At 54.3% G+C, this 15,452-nt stretch overlaps 1 protein-coding gene across 1 annotated transcript in view; it reads left to right on the forward strand.

Annotated features, from left to right (window-relative positions):
* The window catches only part of PPFIA1 (PTPRF interacting protein alpha 1), an 89,660-nt gene that overhangs the window by 61,520 nt on the left and 12,688 nt on the right, over window positions 1-15,452 (forward strand). The window contains exons 17-21 of the mRNA XM_082844956.1: window positions 1,274-1,425; window positions 2,296-2,468; window positions 2,874-2,967; window positions 11,463-11,544; window positions 11,637-11,837. Of these exons, the coding sequence (XP_082701082.1) occupies window positions 1,274-1,425; window positions 2,296-2,468; window positions 2,874-2,967; window positions 11,463-11,544; window positions 11,637-11,837 (702 nt within the window). The remainder of the gene's footprint in view (window positions 1-1,273; window positions 1,426-2,295; window positions 2,469-2,873; window positions 2,968-11,462; window positions 11,545-11,636; window positions 11,838-15,452) is intronic.

The following is a 15,452-nucleotide window of genomic DNA, read 5'->3' on the forward strand; positions in this document are numbered from 1 at the left end:
GTGTGTGTGCCAAGAACCAGGCACCGACGGACCTGCCGCCTCCTCCACGCCGCACGTGGATGCCGGGACGCCTGCCCAGCTTGCGTGCAGCTGCCCGTCCTAGTCACGTGGGCACAGTGGGGCGGGCTCTCATCCCGGGGGAGGTGCCAGGCTGGGTGGGCCCGGAGGACTTTCTTAGGAAGAGGCCCTTGGGAAGGGGCTTGTCGTGTTTACTGGGCTTCAAAGCAGCTGTTTGTCTCCACGGAGTCCCTAGTCAACTCAGGCCTGTGTCACTTCCCTGACCCGTTTGATTTTTATAAAGGATTGTTTGAACTTGAACTTGAGATCGATCCCTGTTAAGTTTCACATTGATGATTTCTAGCCTTTCTAGCCTTTTGCTATCTGATGATTGTAATTAGAAATCAGGAGAGGACACAGTTTATCCCACTGTCGCTTAAATGAGTTCAGCTATGTTTTGCCCCGGGTCACTTTGTTGTCACCAAGCCACTGTGGGGCTGCAGTGGATCAGTATTATTCTTTACAGAATCCCATTAAAAAGGCACAGGTCGGTTGCTCAAGTCTCATTGTTTCTACAAATGCTTGCCGTGCATGTTTCGTAAAATCTAACCTGGCTTAACCACAAACCCAAATTTATAAGGAGATCTGCCTGGACCCTGAAGGGGTTAATCTGTTCCCCACACCCTAACCACCACCCTGCTTCCCATACTCACATCCCATTATAAGCCAAAAAGCTGGGAGTCTGGAAGAGATCGTCTTTTGATGAAGACCTAGAACAAGCTATTTCTTTTTTCCTCTCAAACAGAAAGGTCTGGACAGGTTTGCCTGAGAGGTTTCTTCCCCGTGCTAGTGTTTCTGTTGAATGGCATCAGGAGATAAACACAGCCGTCCTCTTCCTCGGGGTCCTCTTCATCGCGGTGGTTAATGCCATGCGTGGTTTATGGTGGTGGCTTCAGGCGGGGCTCAGCTCTCTGCTGCCCCTGCGGGGCTGTCCGGGTGGCCTGGATTCTAGGGACGGCAGGCCACGGGAGGCCGCTGTCCAGGTCTCCGCGCTCATGCGGGTGCAGGCCGGCTCCCTCTGCTGACAGCCTTGCTTCTCATGAACAAGACAGCCCTTTAAGATGGCATTAGGCTAGATCAAGCCTTTTTGTACTGGCAGAAAGCATAGCTAATAGGTTTTCAAATAAGTTTCTGGTTATGATGTAGAGCCTCCGTGATTTCCTTTATCCGTCACAGTCTGTTGTCGCCTAATTTGACACTTACCTCAATCCCTCAGCTGCCGGCTTCCCGAGACGAGGTACGAGATGACAAGACAACCATCAAATGTGAAACCTCACCCCCCTCGTCCCCACGATCCCTTCGGCTGGACCGGCTGCACACAGGGGCGCTGCACACAGCCAGCCACGAGGACATCAGGGACGCACGCAAGTAAGGGCCCTGCTCTCCTCCTTCCACTTTCAGGAAATCTGTTCGTCTTCTCTTGAAAAACAAGTCAGAATGATGATTTTAAAGAAATACCACTCAGTTCAGCCTGTTTGTTGAAGTGATAGACTTAGGGTGCCGACCCCTGCTCTGGGCACTGTAGTGAAATCCGGCAGGGGGTACCTTCTGTTTGGACAGAGTCAGCTTGGCAAGGAAAGAGTTAAGAGATATCAGCAATTTTAGAAACACCTCGTTTCTGCAGATTCTACAGATTAACTCCTTTGGGAACTTTCTTCCTATTCTGGCTGGAGCCTCCGCCCGGCGCGGGCTGTTTCTGAGCGTTACTCCTCTGTAGGACACTGCGTGGCTCTCGGATGCGTTCTTGTCCTTTCCGAGCTGTGAGGTGTCCCACCCCATCTTTCCATGCTCCCCGAGTGCCTCCTCTCAGGAGACTGTCAGTTGTAGTTCTGTGACGCTGGCCTTGTTCAGACCACCACCTGCTGAGCTCCTGTCCGGAGCCAGGCAGCACTCGATGCAGGGCACGTGTGGTCATCTCTCCAGCGCCCCGGCACGGTGACCATCGCTCTCCTGCCCCGGCCCCGGGGGTGTCTGCACCTGCCAGGCCATTACCTTGAGGGGCTCGGAGCACCCTCTGCACTGGGTGGTCTAGAGTTGGGCCCCTCCCTCTTCGGAGGAGAGCTCACGTCAGAGAGTCCCGGCCTCTCGGGAGCAGCTGTCCGTGGTGGGGAGCCTGCACCTCTTGTGCGCGCCGCGGTCCGCGAGGAGTCCCGTCTGCCGTGTGGTGGGGGGAGCGAGCGTTGTAGGGGGTGTGGTTGCGCGAGGCCACCCGTTAAAGGTCACTTTCTGTCCCCAAAGCTCGACAGGCTCACAGGACGGCCCCGCGAGCAACCCCAGCAGTAGCAGCAGCAGCCAGGACTCGCTGCACAAAGCCCCCAAGAAGAAGGGCATCAAGTCCTCTATCGGCCGCTTGTTCGGCAAGAAAGAGAAGGGCCGGCCTGGGGCCCTGGGCAAGGAGTCGCTGGGACAAGGTGGGTGGTTTCCAGCCGACCCTTCAGTGTTCGGAGTGGGCAGGGGGCTGCACGCGCACCTCTGCGCACCCCTCCGCCGCCCCGTCGCCACCGCGTGCTTCCTCTCACACGAGCTGGGTGTTCTCCCGGGTCTGTTTCCCCAGTGGGTCCACACATGGCCCAGAGAGCACGGGTAACTATGTCCGCCTGCCTTGAGCAGCTCAGCGTCTCCCAGGCGTCAGCCTTCCTGCCTCTTGAGCGTTTTCGTGTGCGTGTGTGCGTGTGTGCGCGTGGGCCGCCTGGTCGGAAAGTTCACCCTTAGAATCTCCTCACTCTCCCTGTAGAAACCCCTCCACCCGCTACACAGACCCTAACTCGGCCGTGTTGATTTTCTCTCCGTATTTCGACCACTCTGCTTCCTCGTAGCTGTCATTTCAGAGACGGAAAACTCATCTCAAGATGCCTTGGGACTCAGCAAATTGGGAGGACAGGCTGAAAAAAATCGTAAACTGCAAAAAAAGTAAGGTTTTTGTTTTTTGTCGATCTCACTGAATAGTTTTCAGTTGTTCCTGATGCTTAACTAATGTTTATTGATTAAATGTGATATCCAGCTCTGTAGATATACGATCTTCTGAAAGCTTAGCCCAAAGCCTTTATTAAACTGTGCTTCCCGGAGGACTTAGAACACCTGTGAATTCGGGGAGGCCTCTCACGTGGGCTCCTAGTCCCCTCTGGAGAGTTCTCTGGCGAGGACGTGTCATGGCTGAGTCGTGCGCAGCCACGGAGCCTTCGTATCTGAATGCCGGCTCCTGCACAAGCCAGCTTTGGGGCGTTGGGAAGCTTGGCTTTCCTGTGCTTCAGTTTTCTCATCTGTGAGATGCGAGTCATAGTAGTACATACCCCATGGGGCCTTTATGAGCATTAGCTGTACAGATACGTCTACGTATACGTCCACGAGGCTCCTTAAACAGTGCCGGCACAGGGGAAGACGCACGTGTGACTGCAGCCACTACGGGGCCTTGGCATTTGCGGCTCACACTAGCCATCAGTCAGGAAGTTGTCACTTACCATGTTGCCCTTTTTTTCCCTCCTCTGGTAGATTTTGTATTTTTACCTTAAACAGACTCTCAGTTTTGCAATCTTATTAAATTTTAATTCTGAGTTGTGCTGATTTCTGAAAATAGGCAATAACAGTAGGGATGGTTTTCTACAAAGGAGCTCGGGCGTTGTGATGCCCCAGGGTCAGGCACAGAGGCACATAGCGTGTGCATGTGTCTCTGGGTCCAGAGACGTTTTCTGACCCAGGACGATTTGTGTGTCGGGTGACCACATCCCAAACGAGCGCTAAGTAGATGACCTGGATAGGCGGAGACTGTCCCAGTGAACTGACAAGTGGGAAATAAGATGGAACGTTTTGTAGTCTCGGGTGAGCACGAACCTGAGAGTGGGGAAGGTGGTGATAAGATGGTAATACTGGCCCTTGAGACGGGGGAAGCTGGGTGGGCTCTGTGATAAATCTGACGATGGGGAAGGTCATCTGGCCACTGTCAGGCACCTTGAGAAACCAACGCTGGTCTGGAATCCGGGGCCTGCAGGCCCTGAGCCCGGGACCACGCTTGAGCCCACGGGGACCCTCTCCACTAGAGGCCAGTTTGCCTTTAGCCCCTCAAGTTGCCTGTTGGTTTTTCTTTTGCGAAATCTGCCTCATTTTAGCTCTCTTCTTAGAAATCACAGTTATCTTGCATGGCGTAGTGCTGACTGCGTTCCGGGGGAAATGCTGTCCGTCCGGTCATTGCTCACGACACCGTAGGAATACTCGGTCTCTGGTTCCCTGGAAGTGGAAAACTGTAGAAACTCAACAGCAAAAGCTGATTTGAGTGTTGCTGTCTTTGAACTGTAGAGAGTGTCGTACCCGAACTCAGGTGACTGCCGTTCGCTTATGGGGACTTAACGTCAGAGCCTTTTGCCCTTCTGGAGTCATGCCAGGACACTTCTGTGCCCTAGATTCTGCTGGGGCGTTTCACTTGACATCTTCCCGCTCAGCTGCTAGAGACCAGGAGGGGTTATGGCTGTGCCGCCAGCCCTCCCACCCTCTGCTCCTGAGCGTTGGTGTTTCACGTAGCATCAAACGTAGTTTTCCCCTGTGTTTTCTCCGTTTGTCTTGTAATTCTCAGGAGGAAGCTCGAGTGGTGGGCTGCACGTGGCAGACGTCGCTGGGTTACTTGCCCGGCATGTGATGAAGTTCCGTGCACTGGTGTGTGTGTGTCTGCTAGGCAGGTTCCCCTGGAGCTCGGGTGCTCAGGCTGAACTTCTGACTCTGTGTTACCATGGCTGAGAGTGCACGAGCAGGTTGTTCTCTGCTCCATCGTCACGCGCGGCAAGTTCTAACATGTACGGACGACTTGGAGAACAACGCAGAGTCCGAAGGTTTTCTGACTACAGTGGGTGATTTTAGTTCTGTCAGTTAACCAGAGATACAATTGGCTTCAGGGAGAATGCTTTACTTATAAATGTGAAAAAAATATTTTAGCTTTCCAGAAAAAGTACTGTTTGAATATAGTTTAACGTTTGTGGCATTATCGATGGGAGAATCAAAATACGCTTGTCAGAAATATTTTCTTTTTATCAAGCCCCAATTTATCTCAGAGGTGCTCTTTTAACTGCTGAATTTACACAGCCAGTGCGTCCACTTTTTTAGAGAATTTTCAAAATTTGGTGAAGATGAGACTTTCAGGTTTCATGAAAGCTACATGAGAGAGCGCGGCAGGCACACTGCTGGACGTGCGCGGTGGGGCGTGGAGGCTGCAGCTGTCGTGGGAGCCGGCGTCCCTGACCATCGTCGCGGTGGCCTGGGCTCTAGACGGGCTCCCCGCGTGCGCGGTGGGGCGTGGAGGCTGCAGCTGTCGTGGGAGCCGGCGTCCCTGACCATCGTCGCGGTGGCCTGGGCTCTAGACGGGCTCCCCGCGTGCGCGGTGGGGCGTGGAGGCTGCAGCTGTCGTGGGAGCCGGCGTCCCTGACCATCGTCGCGGTGGCCTGGGCTCTCGACGGGCTCCCCGCGTGCGCGGTGGGGCGTGGAGGCTGCAGCTGTCGTGGGAGCCGGCGTCCCTGACCATCGTCGCGGTGGCCTGGGCTCTCGACGGGCTCCCCGTGTGCGCGGTGGGGCGTGGAGGCTGCAGCTGTCGTGGGAGCCGGCGTCCCTGACCATCGTCGCGGTGGCCTGGGCTCTCGACGGGCTCCCCGCGTGCGCGGTGGGGCGTGGAGGCTGCAGCTGTCGTGGGAGCCGGCGTCCCTGACCATCGTCGCGGTGGCCTGGGCTCTCGACGGGCTCCCCGTGTGCGCGGTGGGGCGTGGAGGCTGCAGCTGTCGTGGGAGCCGGCGTCCCTGACCATCGTCGCGGTGGCCTGGGCTCTAGACGGGCTCCCCGTGTGCGCGGTGGGGCGTGGAGGCTGCAGCTGTCGTGGGAGCCGGCGTCCCTGACCATCGTCGCGGTGGCCTGGGCTCTAGACGGGCTCCCCGTGTGCGCGGTGGGGCGTGGAGGCTGCAGCTGTCGTGGGAGCCGGCGTCCCTGACCATCGTCGCGGTGGCCTGGGCTCTCGACGGGCTCCCCGCGTGCGCGGTGGGGCGTGGAGGCTGCAGCTGTCGTGGGAGCCGGCGTCCCTGACCATCGTCGCGGTGGCCTGGGCTCTCGACGGGCTCCCCGCGTGCGCGGTGGGGCGTGGAGGCTGCAGCTGTCGTGGGAGCCGGCGTCCCTGACCATCGTCGCGGTGGCCTGGGCTCTAGACGGGCTCCCCGTGTGCGCGGTGGGGCGTGGAGGCTGCAGCTGTCGTGGGAGCCGGCGTCCCTGACCATCGTCGCGGTGGCCTGGGCTCTCGACGGGCTCCCCGTGTGCGCGGTGGGGCGTGGAGGCTGCAGCTGTCGTGGGAGCCGGCGTCCCTGACCATCGTCGCGGTGGCCTGGGCTCTCGACGGGCTCCCCGCGTGCGCGGTGGGGCGTGGAGGCTGCAGCTGTCGTGGGAGCCGGCGTCCCTGACCATCGTCGCGGTGGCCTGGGCTCTCGACGGGCTCCCCGTGTGCGCGGTGGGGCGTGGAGGCTGCAGCTGTCGTGGGAGCCGGCGTCCCTGACCATCGTCGCGGTGGCCTGGGCTCTAGACGGGCTCCCCGTGTGCGCGGTGGGGCGTGGAGGCTGCAGCTGTCGTGGGAGCCGGCGTCCCTGACCATCGTCGCGGTGGCCTGGGCTCTCGACGGGGTCCCCGTGTGCGCGGTGGGGCGTGGAGGCTGCAGCTGTCGTGGGAGCCGGCGTCCCTGACCATCGTCGCGGTGGCCTGGGCTCTCGACGGGCTCCCCGCGTGCGCGGTGGGGCGTGGAGGCTGCAGCTGTCGTGGGAGCCGGCGTCCCTGACCATCGTCGCGGTGGCCTGGGCTCTCGACGGGGTCCCCGTGTGCGCGGTGGGGCGTGGAGGCTGCAGCTGTCGTGGGAGCCGGCGTCCCTGACCATCGTCGCGGTGGCCTGGGCTCTCGACGGGCTCCCCGCGTGCGGGCACTTGCTCAGCGGAGTTTGAACTGGGCCCCGTTAATAAGGACCTGGTGCTGTAAATGCTGTCTTTCCACCTCCCCTTGGTTGACACTGTCGTGCGCTCACGGGGGAAGCTGAGTCGTGGGGTTTGCTGTGCTGTGTGTCCTGAAACGTTCCGCGTTGCCCATCGCCAGCTACAGGCTCGGAGCTGCACTGCTTTTGACGGGAAGCGGCACCGCAGTCCTCCCGCCCGGGCCTCTCTCCGGCCCTGCACCGGCCTGCGCGGCTGCGTCGGTGAAGTGGAGCCCGGTGAGCCTTTGTAGGAGGTGCCGGGTGTGCAGAGTGTCAGTGTCAGAGAAATGAGGCCCTGTCTGTTGTCTGGATGATGCCACTCGTATGGTATTTGATCAGCAGCTCACACAACCGTCTCGTTACGAAAGATAGCTTGACCGTGGTGCTTCTGTCCCAATTTAAAACGCATGTTGTCATTCACATATGACATGACCTTTCTCTCATAGGGGTGTCTGTTCCCCATAGAATTCAGCGTATTTCTGAAGGTCTTTCTCCTGTGCCTCTGATTCTGAGGTTAGTAAGTGTGCCACATGAGTCGACTACTAGAGCAGGTATTTAAGAAATCCCGCTTGGGGTCTAGAATTTGATCCTTGACGGGGCAGATCAAGTCCCAGCCGAGTAGCCCCGCACGCATGGCCCGAGCCGGGTGGGCACGGTGCTGACCTCGTCCCAGCTGGCCCTCAGGGGAGGCAGCCCCCTTGAGCCCGTGTCCCCAGTTCTCTCTGTAAACTGAGGTCAAAGATGAGAGTGAGACAGTGACAGCAGAGAGCGATGCAGAGGAAGGAAATCAATCCCAGCAGAAACGGAGCGAGTCCTCTGTTTGCTTCTGGACCGTGGCTCGGGGCCGCGGGATCCCGGCAGATGGCATACGCCTCATCCCGCAGGATACTGGCTCGTAGCTCAGCTTCTTCGGAACAGAGCTGGATGCTTTGGGGAGATTTAAGGCATTTGGAGTCCTGTCACCTTAGTGCTCGTGTTTTAGGCTTGGGAGCTAATGACTGGAAGATTTCTTATTTTCTAGAAGATTGACCTGTGAAGGAATACCTCCTTCCCTTGCAGTTAACTTAGCTGAGGACTAAATGCCTGTCATGTTTATCTTGGTAGCTGTAGTAAAGAAGGAAGAAAAGACGGTTCTGTTGATTATTAGAAAGTGGTCGTTGTGAGTGAACGGGCGAGTTGGTAGGCTCTACTTCACATTTATTTATTTCTTTGCTCTTGATATCAGTACTTCTTTTTTTTTAAAGAAACACATTTGCTCCTAAGTGAGGGACTGAACAGATTTTATTCTGCCACTCAGGAGTTTTTTAAATACCATTTTTTGTCCTCAAGTCTTTTTCTCTTGGCCTTTTGTTACCGATATTCCATTAGCAGAGACCAGGTGTTCTGCTTCCGGCAGAGGACTTATCGATAGCTTCCCAAATAGTCTCCAGGTAGCTGCTTTCATCCCCTGGTTTCTCATACTGTCTATGATGGGGTTCAGTGAGGGAGACAAAACTGTGTGCCGTGGCAGTCCCCAGATCTCGAACAGATAAAATGTCAGCAGTTGGTCGTAAGGCAGCCAAGAGCCCTGTGGTGCGGACGAGCGCGCCGAAGAAAAGCAGCCGCGGGAGCAGGTGGGCCTCTGCTGGGGGGAGCGTGAGCGTTTCCAGTTGAGAAGAACTGGAAACAGGAGAGAGTAGAAACAGAGAATCCCAGGGCACGCGGCATTCCATTCGGAGCAGTCGCGGGTTGTGTCGGCAGCAGGCAGAAGTGGGTTCCTAGATGAAGTGGGAGAGCAGCAGTGATTTGCTCCTGTGCCCCACTGGCGGGAGGGGCAGGAGTGGGGGCCCTGCCGCTGATGCCCGCCTGCAGGTGTGCTTCCCCCAGCGCGGGACGGGCACCTCGGGGAGGAGGGGGGCTCGTGCTCCCAGGCCGCGGGCCTCCTCGCCCTCTCGCTGGCTTCCCGCGTCTCTCAGCCGCGTTGTCCTGCCTCCGTCACCGTCACCGTATCCCAGTGTCGTCAGGGTGCTGGACCGGAGCTCTAAAATCCCAGAAATACATCCATAGTAGAAAAGGCCTTTTATGAAAGCGAGCGACTCTTGCCTGGAAAAGAGTCAGAACGGTGTGCACCAATCTCCAGGTAATGGGATCAGTGGGCTCTTTTTAACCCTGAATTTCTCGTCTACAGTGAATACCTGTTGCATATTTTAAAAAAATGAAGCCTCTGGCAACATGCCAAGGATTCAGTACCTGTTTGGCTCCCTTCAGAGCTCAGGGTTCTGAAAGCCCCCGGCCTGGCAGGTGCTGCCGCGCCCCCTCCTGGCCAGCCTGGCGGTCTGGGGACCACACTCAGGCTGTCCCCGGCTGGCCTGTGCAGGCCTTGTTTGCGTCGCTCAGAGGCTTGTATGGCCCCCGTGAATGTTTACATAAGGTGTAGCTGCTGTCTTTGAGGAGGAGTCATCTTCAGGGAATAGGAAGTAGCATTCAGTTCAGCGCTGATGGCTGCTCTGCCCGACAAGGCCCTTCTTGCCTCCATGACTCCTTCCAGCGCTGGGGTCCTGTGTCAGGGTGGTCACAATCTCATGTGGACTCAGCTCTTGTTATTAATTTATGAATAGCTTTGTTTTAATTTAAAAAGTTTACTGGGTTTTTTACTCTGCTTGAGCTGTTAAGATGCATGTTGTGTTCTCTGGTATAATCATTCCTGAATAGTACAGTATTTACTATTCCCAGGAAACCTAAGGTTGACTTAAAGGAACACTTACTTGAAATTTTACGTGAAACACTTCGAGCTTTAATTGTACATAGACGTCACAGTCTTAAGTCTAATGCTGCTTGAATAGAATGAAAAGCCGCTCTGTTTCTTTAGGGAGTCAGTTCCCTGGCGGCCCAGTGCTTAGGACTCCACGCTGTCACTGCGGTGGCCGGGTTCAGTCCCTGGTCGGGGGACTAAGATCCCCCAAGACGTGCAGCGTGGCCAAAAAAGGAAAAAGAAAGAAAAGCCACTAAGTATCTTTAGAAATAAAAGATTCCGTGGGGTGATCTGCAGAAATTATTACCGAAAAATAACTAAGAACAACCGAGGAATTTCGCAGTGACTCAGGGATGTCCAGTCAGGTAAATGGACCTGTCCTTTCCACTCCAGTCCCACCTTCTCTCCTAGACTTTTCATTTTTAAGCTAATTAGTGACTTTCAGAAAGTTTTGTAAGTACATAACGCAGAGAAGTACAATAAGGTTCATAAAGCTTCTTGTGTTACCTCTTACATGAGTATGTTATCCGTAGACAAAATCATTTTAAAAGATGTTAACATTATGGTTTGGGCATTTTAAAGTCAGGCACACAGAACATCTCTGATCCCATGAAGCAGCGGTCCCCAACCTTTTTGGCGCCAGGGACCGGTTTCGTGGAAGACAGTTTTTCCGCAGAGTGGGGGGGCCAGGCAGGGGGACGGTTCAGGCAGCAGTGCGAGCGACGGAGAGCAGCAGATGCAGCTTTGCCTGCTCCCCGCCGCTCACCTCCTGCCGCGCGGCCGGTTCCTCACAGGCCACGGACCGCCACCGGCCCACATCCCGGGGCCTGGGGAGCCCTGCCATAAGGATCCCAGACTCCTTGCTGCCTGCTGCCCTGGGCTAGTTGGCATCGCCATCAGTATCATAGGCTCACGGCCTGCCTTGTGTGCACTGGTAGAGGTTGTTGGCATTTAAATTTTCTGGATGTGAAGCTTGTGGGTTAAACCAGAGGATGACCCGGGAATTCCCTGGTGGTGGTCCAGTGGTTAGGACTCTGCCCTTCCACTGCAGGGGGCCCAGGTTTGATCCTTGATCGGAGAACTGGGATCCCACAAACCGCGCAGCACAGCCAAAAGAAATAAATTAAATAACCCCCCCCAAAAAAGATGACCCAATATCTTAATTTAGCAAATACCTACTTAGCTAAATAGCAGTGCAGAATAGAAACAGCCAAAATCCAGCCCTTTCCTTGCTCGCTGTATTAGAGCGTCGTTAGTGTTAAAGGTCTGCGTTGTTCTCTGTGTGTTTTGTTGTGAAATGTTGAGCATTTCTGAAGCTCTCTGAGGCAGACTCCTCTGTTCAGACCTAGGTATGGTTTCCTCTTCCTACAGATTTGTCCTTCTTGTTTGGAAAGGGATGAGTGATTATGTTTTGTGTTGAATATCCTACCTTGGATATGAAGACTCTGCTGGGTCTTTTAAAGTTGGTAGTAATTCTTTAATCCTGGAAGGAGACGCTTCTGTAGAGAATCCTCGAGGGTCTTTCAGCATCTCGTTACTCAGGAGTTCAGTGTGATGTGTTCCAAACTACCCTTCAGTGGACGGTTTAGAAGGTTGAAGGACAGCGATGAGATGTGTGGCGTCACACTTTGGGGGTTTATAGAGGACGCTTTGCCTGTGTGTAGTGTGGCTCCTGAAGGTCTGAACATCTGTCACCTGTAGGCATGAATTGCTCGAAGAAGCCCGGAGACAAGGCTTACCCTTTGCACAGTGGGACGGGCCAACTGTTGTCGTCTGGCTGGAGGTGCGTATGCCCCTCTCCGAATCCTGGCCGAGTGTGCGAGCCCGTCCGTACGCCACGCATAACCTTCTGGCCCCCGTGTCTCCCGTCTTCAGCTCTGGGTCGGGATGCCGGCCTGGTACGTGGCTGCTTGCCGAGCCAACGTGAAGAGCGGGGCCATCATGTCCGCCCTGTCGGACACGGAGATCCAGCGCGAGATCGGCATCAGCAACCCTCTGCACCGGCTGAAGCTGAGGCTGGCGATTCAGGAGATCATGTCCCTGACAAGTCCGTCAGCCCCTCCTACGTCAAGAACGGTACGTTTCCGTAAAAAGAGTCCATCCCCTATGCGTGTTGCTTCTGCAGTTCTTTATAGACACATCTAGTGTTCCAGTTTAAAGGTTTAGCATTCAAAGACATGACAACTTTTAATTTGCAGCAATTGGGCTGTTAAAAGATACGTCATTAAATACTTTTATAACAGCTTGGCTACAGTGGCATTGTGATATAGAAATGGGAGTCTTTGAAAACGTAAAAAAGTAACCATCACAAATTTAAATACGAATTTAAAGAAAGTGAAGGAGAAAAAGCTTAGACCCCAGGCTGCATTGTAAGCAGTGGTCCCCTCGTTTGACTGTTCGGCCTGTTGGCGCTCTCCGTTTCGGGAGCTGTAGACCCTGGGATTTTAAGAGTCCGTAAATCTGCAAGTGTACTCCAAGTAGTGTTTGTGCTCATCCAGTTTTGCTCCACGTGGGAAGACCTTGGAAGTCCTTTAAGAGGGTCCTCCTAGTTGAAAAAGTGAAAAACTAACGTAATGAAAACGTGAATGATAATTGGGAGATCAGGGCGGGCCAGCCCTTCATTTCTCAAGGGCAGACTCTGTACACCGGCTCAGTTCCCACTCTGCTTTCAGTCTGTCTACTCCGGAGAGAAAAACCAGTGCGGAAACTAAGGCTCACAGACGTACTTCCTCTGAGTAGAAGGTCGACGCCTGATTCAGGGCTCACGGTTACTTTACACAAAAAGCGTGAAAGCTTTTCTGTTCACTTGTCTTCCGTTGTTTCTCAGTGGGAACATCGTGGTGATGACAGTAGCCCGTGTCCTCACCTCTTGCACAGGTGTGCGTGATCTCAGTGTATCTGATCTGCTCTGTGCCCAGGTGTTTCACCAGAGTCGCCTTTTCAGAAATGAAGGTGCTGGGGGTTTTCCCGCAGTTTTTATCAAGTATCTCGGTAAAGGGAGCGTCTTATGAGTTGAGTTTAATGGACGGTGAAGACGAACAGGCCTCCCGTGAGGAACCTGCCCACCATTAGGCGGGGGCACTGCCCACGGGGGCTCAGCCGTCTGGGGCTGCGGGGACGCCCGGCGGTGCCGTCACTGGGACGCTGGCGGCCCCGCGCCCCGCCTCTGACAGAGGCCCCGGTCCCCGGCGGGCGCCTGCTCAGAAGCGTCTCCCCAGAGCCCAAAGCTGGACTTCTGTCCTGTTCTTTGTTGTGCTTTGACTGGGTGAGACCGTCTTAAGTACAATGGCTTAACAGCTCTTTAGATCCCACGTAGCTCAGGTGTCAGCGTGGCACAGGAAGAAGCTCTAGGGCTGTCCTCCTTAAGAAGGCGGGGTCCTGCCAGGAGAAGGGCCGAGCGCCCGCCCGTGTCTCGCTGTGGGCATCTCAGACGGGGAGGTGGGTGGGGACGGCCTCTGCCCCACCCACTCCCCTCCCGTGCCCTGGCTGACCTGGCTGACGTGTCTGCCGCCTTTCCCCTCTGTCACCGCTGCCCTTGCCCTGGATGTGGCCGGTCACGGGGTGCCCCTAGACCACAGGAAATGTCTGGTTAACACACGAGGAGATGGAGACGCTCACGGCCACGCCCCAGACGGTCAGTCCCGCCCCGTGCTCACCCCCAACCCCCACCCCTCCCCGGGCAGCCCCACCTCAGGTTGGCGCCGTTCTTGGCCTTTCTGTGGAAAACAGAAATGTCGTCTTACGTTCGATTGTTCTGGACAAGTATTTCCTTTAGGTAATAGTTAAATGTGTGAAACACAATCCGTATTTCATCCTATTTTATATTCTTTTCAGGAACTTAAAGTTGGTAGACTCGCTCCATGTAAAATAGACTTAATTGCTGTCTTCTTTAGGGGAGCCCTCAGTTCAGCCCTCCAGCCCTAGTTTTCTCCTCTTCCGGGTGTGCTTGCCGTGGGAAGTCCGCTCCTCGCATGAGACGTGGGAATTGTTGGTTTTGCATGAGTTTTGCATGATGCTTTGATTCTCTGACCCTTTTCACCCCGTTAAGCTGCACCTCCCCTGCAAAGTTAATTTGCTTGCATTGCTAAGCTCGCCAATACTAATAGTTATGTTCTTTTGCATCCCTGACCACGTAACATCAGGAAGATGAGGAGGGAAGCTGGGCTCAGGTTGGAGACTTTCTATAACGTATTCTTCACTATATGTACAGCAACAAAAAGAATTGGAGTATGAAAACTTGTAATTTACTTTTCTTGACGTTTTTAACTTCTTGACATAGAATATTGTTAATGGTTTGAAAGCATTAGCCAAAGAAAGCACGGGATTAACGAGTGCGTCTCATGGACAACTTTGAACATGTCTCGTGTGGTGCCCTGGTAGTTAGTTCTCACTCACTTAAATTACTTTGTTTGACACGTGGTCCTTCCTACAAAGCCCTGTTGGCTTTGGCAGCTCCTGAGATGATGTATTTCAGTCCCTGGTGGGGGTAGCGTTAGTTACAAGACCTACTGAGGAGGAAATCGTGTTCTAATAAACTTCCAACACAAGGTTGCCGTAGAGCCTCTGCCTCTGTCGGCATTTGCTACAGAGTGTCCTAATACGGTGTTGTTCCAAAGGCTTTCTTACTGGTGGGATTCTCAGAAATTGAGCCCATTCTCGCTTACCGTGCGTGTGGAATTGTTGGGTCCCCAGTTCAGCTCGAGAAAAGCCCTGTCACAGCTGTTTTGCAGCTTTACTTTGAGACCCATTGATTAAAAACAGTGATTTCCCCACGTGTGATCCCACGACATTGCCCTGTGACTCGCGACAAGTCGAAGCCTGCCGGCTGCGGCTGGAGTTTCCGTGAGGCGCTCACTAGTGGCACCTGTTCACGGACCTTGAGAGGATAACTGTTTAACCGAAAAGTCAAAGGAATTTTAAACCAGAATTTTCCTGATCACAGGTTGTTGGTTGAAACACCTGCTTCCCTCTATTTGTACTCCTGAAATAAAGCCAATTATATCACTTTTTAACAGAAGAGGAAACGCTATAATATGATTCTGTGAGCTTCTCCCCACCACCATTTAGGTATTCTGTGCCACTACTCCAGATACACATCCTCATTAATTTTTTAACCTGGTCACTGATGATTATCAGTGAATTTGAAAGAGTGCATTTCATAATTACTTAAACATCAGTATATTTTACACTAAGAAGCAGAACTTGGTGAGCACTTGAGTATAAAATTCCCTGCGTCATGGGGCACGAAGTGTAAATTAAATAAGCTGGACGTTTGCTTTTCGCAACGGAAATATAAACAAGGATGAGCCCTGCCGATGACACCAGAATTGCCAACGTTGAGTCCTCAGCATAAGCAAGGACCGCTTTCACTCCACCCCTCTCCTAGAGGAGAGGAAAGCAAAGAGGCTTCCTGGTGTCCGCGAAGCTGCCAGGGGCAGATGGCGTACAGTGCGTATTCCCTGTGGTACTAGCACAGTGACCAGCTCCTAACCCAAGGGGAAGTTTGAGATTCCCTTGGGCACTCAGGGGAAGAAGACATCAAGGTGTTGTCAAAGTCTTGGATGCCTTCATTTGGCAAGTAGCATCACCCAGCTGTCCGCACGAGACTACACTGCCCGCTGGTGGTACAGGATCGAGCAGGACAGCCGCATCCGTGCCATCACTCTCACCTTGTACAGAGTTCAGAAAACT

This window comes from Leucopleurus acutus, assembly GCF_964270905.1.
Source record: "Leucopleurus acutus genome assembly, chromosome: 8".
Lineage (NCBI taxonomy): Eukaryota > Metazoa > Chordata > Mammalia > Artiodactyla > Delphinidae > Leucopleurus > Leucopleurus acutus.